At 36.9% G+C, this 7,719-nt stretch overlaps 1 protein-coding gene across 1 annotated transcript; it reads left to right on the top strand.

Annotated features, from left to right (window-relative positions):
• snrnp27 (small nuclear ribonucleoprotein 27 (U4/U6.U5)) lies at positions 1 to 7,467 on the top strand. Its single transcript, XM_028458656.1, has 6 exons — positions 1 to 168; positions 2,654 to 2,786; positions 3,874 to 3,965; positions 4,086 to 4,165; positions 6,481 to 6,545; positions 7,228 to 7,467. Exons 1-6 carry the CDS (start codon positions 132 to 134, stop codon positions 7,280 to 7,282), a joined length of 462 nt encoding a protein of 153 aa, XP_028314457.1. The 5' UTR covers positions 1 to 131; the 3' UTR covers positions 7,283 to 7,467.
• The last annotated feature ends 252 nt before the right edge of the window (positions 7,468 to 7,719 follow it).

Below are 7,719 nucleotides of genomic sequence, written 5' to 3' on the forward strand. Positions count from 1 at the left end.
TAGTTCCTCCGAAACAGGAAACAGACGTTTACTCAACGACAACGAAGATTCCCAGTTTCACCTCTTTATCGATAACATTTTTGACCTGTTTTATTTACATTTCTAATAGAAACATTTAATCTTTAAGGAATATGGGACGAAGCAGAAGTCGAACTCCTCCGAGACGAGGTGAGAAACAGCAGTGTAACACAGCGTAGTGGTTGCTAATGCTAATGCTAACAACAGGGCAGCTTCTGGAAACAATTTGTGTCATTTCTACCACCTTGTGACTCAAACCCTTAAACAAAAAAACGTCACTTTATCCTACTTTACTGGATATCTGTGATTTTACTAGCTCAGTTTTGTTCTATTGTCCCTCTCGGACTAAAGTTAAATGCGAAGCTTATTTCTACATGGTATTATTTGGTGTGTTAATTGATGTATGTATTTATATCTTCGCACTGGTTGAGTTATTTAACACAACAACGTTTTAACAATTTACAGAGAATGGAATTGCTGGTTTTCTGGCTTATGAGTGCAGAAACCTAGCTACTAATACTATTACTAATTTAAATATTTACTATCAATTTTCGGTTTTCGACATTTTCCACCAAATACTTTCTAATAATTTTTGAGGCATATAATACACTAACTACAAACAATGTCGTTCGAAATTGACCGTGGCTATGGATACGTTAAAGCAGGGTTCTCAACTGATGGGTCGGGACCCAAAAGTGGGTCGCGGACAGCTGGTCAAAAATAAATCAATAGCTTACTTAATATCTCTCATGTTGGACTTGTCTTTTATTTTGAAAGAAACTTTTTTTTGACAGGCATGTTGCACAGGAAAATACATAGATTTGAGTTTTATAAAAAATTATGTGTGTTTTCAATAGCTATTTTTGAAAAACTAAATTTGGTTGGTTCAATTCTCCAAAAAAAAAAAGAAAAAGTGATTTATTGACCGTGGCAAAATGTGGGTCCCAAGGGAGACCAGTTGAGAACCCCTGCATTAAAGTATCCATAAACTGCCATTCTATTCATATGCAGCACCCCTCATTGACCAGTTTAAGTCACGTGATAGGTGCACCACGTGAATTTAAGTTCCGTCAGTTGTATTTTAACTCGTATTTATTTTTAGCTACCTTACTAACCCTTTTAGTTTAGCCCTAACCCAGGAAATACCCTAAAATGTTTTTTTTTTTTTTTTGTCAGATATGTATTTTTTCAAAATGAAACAATAAATATGACAAAAGTTAGATTCTAACCCACATTAGCAGAATGAAGAAACGTTGTGTGTAGCGCCTTAGACCACTCAGCTATCCTCACAAATGTAGCCATAGTCCGGGGGCTATGGCTACGTTTAACGTATCCCTAGACACTTTCTTCAATATTTCCTGATATAATGCAAAACCCTCACTTACCTCATCTTATATATGTTTCTGTAATGTACAGTTCTGTTATGTGCAATATTATTATATTTTTGTTTATTGTCCGTGTTCCTGTTAAGTGTCGTTTTTGCACAAGTATATATTGTATATTTTTGCTTTTACTTTTTATCTTTGGCTGCTGTAGCTGTAGTGAATTTTATTGTGAGATTAATAGTGTGATCTGATCTAATCGTAATCAATTCCAATAAGATCCACAGTATCATTTCTAGACTCCCAACGTGTCAGTTTAGATTACAGTGGTTCCCAAACTGGGGTACGTGTATACCCCTAGGCCCGAGGGGTACTTGAACACCTCTCAGGTGGTACACAAACATTAGTAAGTTTATTTTTTAACATTATAGATTTTTTTTTACATGCGCAGACTTTTTTCTCATCCATCAATAATAATTTGCAGCACACCTCTTTAAAATGCACCAAAAGGTGAAGTTCAAATTCTAAAACGAGCAAAACATCAGAAATAATTGAATAAAAAGGCCTAAATTCAAGGTTAATGTTGGACGAGATACAGCAAAGAGTTTAGATGAGCCTGTAGAAACAAAGAAATTATGTATAATATGAGTTAAGAGATATTTGCGATAAAAATTAAAGGCTAAGGGGTACATGGGTCAATAAAGTTTGGGAAACACTGGTTTAGAACTAAGGAAGCCTCTTCGATAAGAGGTGAAATGTCTTCAAGCAAAACTTGAAGTTCAATTGACTGAGAACATTTACAGACATAAAGCAGTTAAAGATCAGATTTAGTATCTACGGGCCCTATTCTCCGGTCTGGACTTAAGCGTTTTTTTCCGCGCCTGCAGTTACCAGCCTCTCTCCTGTGCGTATTCTCCGGTCCAGCCTCCTGACACGCCCACAATCGACCAAAAGCGCGTAGTCTGTGAATGAAGGAGTTCTGAAGCCAAGGAGGAGAACTGGGCCATGATGTAATTTTTTAGGGCTGTCTAGAAATCACAGAACATAGAGTTTTCTTAACGCTTGTAAATGTCATTGAAATTGTGTGACACACAATAGAAAACTTAGGACTCGAGGTTGAACACCACAATACACGGCAGGTTAATATTTCAGTAGTTTTAAGGTTGAAACCATGGTTCTTTAAAATATCAGTAAAGGAAGGTCAGCATGTTTTAATAGGTTCAGGTAAAACTAGTAGTGATGTGCAACCTAACTTTTCTAATTCACTACATGTAATAGTGATGTGATTACTTGTTTATGCGCTCCCTTTACAGAAAGAAGACGCTCTCGTTCCCTATCCCGGGATCGTGAGCGGAGGCGTAGAGAGAGAGATCGTTCCAGGGAGCGAGATCGGGACAGAGACCGCCGCAGGAGTCGCTCACGGTCGCCTCACAGGAGGCGTTCAAGGTGAGTTCATTTCATGGTGATCTTAGTTAATCCAGATTAAATAGTTTCCTGATCGAGATGTTGGGGGTTCGATCCCAGTCTATACATGTCTATGCGTCAAAGTGTCCTTGGGCAAGACACGAAACCCTAAGTTGCTCCCAGTGGTTGACCAGTGCTCAGTCCCATTGGTGTGTGAATGGGTGAATGAGTTGATAAAGTCAAGTGCTTTGGGACTACTTCAGTGTGGTCATAAAAGCGCTATATAAATCATGTCCATTTACCATAGACATTAATATACATTTTTCCACCGATATTGAAAACCCGATATGTGCTGTGGTTTGGGACAACATATTAAGAATGATTGACACATTTTCTGAAAGCAAACTTGAATAAATATTCTTATTTTTAACTGATTATGTTTATTTGTGGAATACAGCCAGTGGGGCATCACATTAAAAGTAGACTGAACCTGTTATTTCCATAGATAGATATGTTATGTGACCTAAAATTGGGTTGTAATGTGTATATATCTGTATCGGATTTTTTTTTTTTTTTTGACAATATCGGCAAAAAGAAAATATCATACTTCCCTACAAGAGGTGTGCATAGCCATAAATCTGACGATACGATTAATGATTTGCATGTCACGATACAATATATCCTGATACTAAATACTATGATATATATCGCAATATCAATAATTACACATTTTACCTTTAGAAGTATAAAATGGAACGAAATACAATTTATTTCATTATTTATAAAACTTGCGAGAAGAAGTAAATGTAACTAACTGTAATTAAAGTACCAATATCAAAAACAAGTGATATGTTTATTAAACCGTCAAATTACATTTTTCTTAAGAGTTAAACTTTTGCTTCTACAACAGATTCTGATTCTGTTAAGTTCTTAATTTCTTTAAAAAAAGTAACCACAGACATCTATAAAAGGGATTTTGACATTTTTTGGATTGACATGATAATCATGCAGTGAAATATCACGATATATCGCCAGATCAACTTTTTCTTCTTACACCCATTAATCTCTAGCCTGAACAATCTGAAACCCTTGGGTTTATTGATTCTGTTGTTTTTGTTTTTACACGCAGGTCTCCTGTGAGACGCCATCGCTCTTCTTCATCATCGCCGACGAGGCAAAAGGACGCCAAAGATAAGCCAGCAAAACCTATTCAGATTTCAGGTATTGCATGGGGGATTATTTTACGTAAACCTTGACGGAAATGTATTCATTATTTTTTATTTCTGGCCCTTCATCTATTTTGATGTTGGCGTGATTAAAGGAAGTTGTGTCTTTTTTCAGCGGAGGACATGGAAGGAAAAACCGAGGAGGAGATTGAGATGATGAAAGTGATGGGATTTGGTGCTTTTGACACAACTAAGGTGAGAGATGAGGGTTGTCTTTAGTGCTGTAGCCACAAGGAGGTGCAATTTCAACTTAAAAATGTGCAATAAGTTTGTATTGAATTTATTGATTTGAGCTTGCCCTGCAGCAGCATTCTGCATTAGGTGGATTACATCATACACATGGGATACATTTGTAGAATTGCACATAACGCTCATGGTGAGTCTGTGGAGGACGTGACGCGAAGAAGAACTTTCATTGTTTTAAAAATGTCTTCCTTTGGATTCACAGTTGAGTTCAGCCATTGTTAGTCATCACAGTGCTGAATCATGATTAAATTCAGGTGCAGACCAGAGCTGTATAGAGAGAGAGTTGCGACAACGGAAGTCCAAAATGCTTGACCGTCACTTGATTCACGTAAGACTGAAATTTGTCCTGGAAGTTAGTGGCGGGCCATTTGAATCTATTAATTCCTAGTGACATAACTAGGATTTTTGGTAATTTGTCGTCAATAACTGCATTGATTGACAATATTTATACAGTACACCGTCATATGTATGTGTATATACAATATATGTTTATGCAATTCCATAAGTAGTTTATTTCCTTAAAGTAAATTTGTATTAATGATTAGTGTAAACAGTTAACTTACCTGCTTTTTTGACGTAGTTAAGGTCAACATTAATTTGGTTAAAGACTGTGTTAATATGTATTATATACAGTATGTATTGCTTTGAATTTTTTTCTAAATACATACTGGAGGTTGCAGGGGAAACGCAGTGTTTCCATGTTAACTTGTGACCGCGTTTACCTGAATTTACACACGGGGAAGCTATCTCCATGATTATTTTTGTTCACAAATGACTCTTAAGAACCTTTTTTTAAACCATCTGTGGAGACAGACTTCAGCGTGGTGCCTTCACTGTCCACAACTACGACTTTGTTTCGGTTCAACTGGCGACCTACTTCCGACAGTAAAAAAAAAAAACTTCTGACAGTCTCGCAACATACCACAGGTTACATCTGGTCACAGGTAGTGTATAGACAAGAATAAAATACAAGTCACTGTAGAGTGAATAACACGTATATGTGACTAAACATGATTATGAGATGTGATTTCATTGTTCATACATCGACTTGAATGTGTCGGTGTTAAAAGTTAAGCAAGTGAATTGACACGAACACACTTGAACATCATGCAGAAGATGTCTTCCACATAGAGATTTATGCTGCACACTTTCATTGACCTCCTATTATGTGTCCCACGAGTGTCTAACATCTTATAAATTCAGCTATCCCATCACAGGTTAATCACAGCGCACGTTTGTAAGGTATTCAGCCAAACAGACGCTATGAGCTCATATTAACTTGTGACCGAATTATTGTAAATCCACACAAATATAGTGATGTTGTGAGAAGAGTTATACTGTATATATATATATATTTATTTATTTTAACGGAACGAAGCATTATTTCTCGTCAATGTCAACTGGTGACCCACTTCTGACGGTCGCACCATCCCACAGTTTACAGTTGCTCACAGGTAGCCTGGAAAATAAAAAATATAAACCTATTTATTTTAAATACATTAAACAGTAAATTTAACAGCTGGCTAAACACGATTATGGGGTGCATTATATACTTCTGTATCATATATTATTTTCAACTTGAATTTAAAGTTATGTGGGACACAATAGAAGGTGCAGAGCGGCACACAGCAGTGGTGGCTTGAACAGCTGTCGTATTACACATAAGGGGAGACACAAATAGTAAAACAATACAACAACAACTAAAAGACGTGATAATAAAAGGTAAATATTAACTAAACCGAGGGTCGAGGTCGTTATAGCACAGCACAGTAGTAGCGTTCAGTGATCGCCGGAAGTAAACAGCTTTCCTGACACTTAAGCGGAAATGACATCATGTTCCTGCGTGCGTAGAGCCCATTGAACTGGAAAACAAAGCGCACAGTCATGATGATTGCCAGTAGCTGAATGTGTATCATTGTGAATCAGCAGCAGGCAGTGTGAAAGGAGTCGTTGAGTTTGTTAATAAGAAGTTGCTCATATTGATTGAGAATCAAGACTACAGTCATTGATGTTCCCTTTAAGTTGATTAAACTCCTCACTTTGATGAAGGATAAACTATTTAAGTTTTTAAATGAACGAGGACTACTATTGACGTTTAGTTTAACGGCACTTGTGTCGTTTTATATGCATTTAATCAATACACGTAGACTTCAAAGTGATACTGACACTATTTATCATTTATTTCCCGCAGTAACACACTGTATCATTGTAAACAAACAAGCAGATAACAGATTTGAGCGATCATTGTTGTTGTTCTGTTCCAGGGGAAGAAAAGGGATGGATCTGTAAATGCATCCGCCACCAATGTGAGCATGAAGAGAAAATACAGGTATTTTATTCTGTTGTATTTTTTCTTTATTTAATTAATGTGTAGTTACTAATAGCTGTTTTTTTTTTTTACTTTTTACTTTTTTGCTATTGATGCTGTTAAAATTTCCTGTTTTTTGGAGTTTCTTCAACATCCAAATTTCCCTCATTGGGGGATCAATAAAATTTAACCTTATCTCTGGCTTTTTCTACCAAAGGTTTCCTAACGCACTGATCAGTGGATTGAGTTTGTAGTGTATAGTACGGAGTGTGTAATTTTTAACACAGCCTTACTCTGGCCACCCACAAGTGTTGAAATTCAGAGATCATCAGTGGTCACTTTCCATGCTACTGGTTATAATGTTATGGCTGATCATCAGTGTAAACAAGTAGCTTATCATTGCTGCTCCGTACCACACTCCTATCATTTAATACACTTTTCCTAAAGTTCTTTCTTCCTCTCCATCTGTCAATCACGCTACTGAGTGGCAGGGTATTTTCAACCTTTCCCCCCACCCCTTCCCCCTCCGCCCCACCCACCCCCCTTTTCCTTAAGTGAGCACTGTTAAAGTAGCCAATCACCTCTGCAGGTGTTTCTATGCTGAGATCCGAGTTCTCCCATTGGTGCCTGGTGATGTAATGCACAAGTGTTGCGAGGGTAACAGTGATGTAATGTTTTCTTATATATGTATTTTTTTTCCCAGGCAATACATGAATAGAAAAGGAGGATTCAATAGACCTTTGGACTTCATCGCCTGAATCACTGACAAGTTTCTGCCAGTTCTCCTTTTGTTGTTGTAGACGATGACGTGTTTCTCCCTTTTTTTCTCTCTCAGTGATGTAACAATGCTGTATATACATTTGATTGGTGTAAATGTATAGAGTTTGCACATGTTACATTGTTTTGATTTTATTTTTGAATAAACTTGCTGTTTGAAATGTGACTGTGGCTCTTTATTTAGACAAGTTTATATCAGCAGTTACATTTTAACAGTGCCTCTGATGACATCAGGATAGAATCACTGACTCACTGAAGAGGACTGGCTCTCTTTACTTCCTCCTATTTTGAGTGGGACCTGAGGATTTGGTACATTTTGTTCTCACAGTGAATCTATTTAACTACAGTTGAGAATGTAAAGTTGTAATCTTAAACTTTTGCTTTTTTAAACTTCGCTGCTCCTGCATTCCTGCATGTA

The sequence above is a fragment of the Gouania willdenowi genome, chromosome 9 (assembly GCF_900634775.1).
Source record: "Gouania willdenowi chromosome 9, fGouWil2.1, whole genome shotgun sequence".
Taxonomy (NCBI): Eukaryota; Metazoa; Chordata; class Actinopteri; order Blenniiformes; family Gobiesocidae; genus Gouania; species Gouania willdenowi.

Excerpts from the sequence above, each read along its gene's own strand:
- snrnp27 (XM_028458656.1), top strand. The coding sequence starts at position 132 with ATGGGACGAAGCAGAAGTCGAACTCCTCCGAGACGAG. Across the intron at positions 2,787-3,873 it reads CCTCACAGGAGGCGTTCAAG|GTCTCCTGTGAGACGCCATC; the intron begins GTGAGTTCATTT and ends TTTTACACGCAG. Across the intron at positions 4,166-6,480 it reads GTGCTTTTGACACAACTAAG|GGGAAGAAAAGGGATGGATC; the intron begins GTGAGAGATGAG and ends GTTCTGTTCCAG.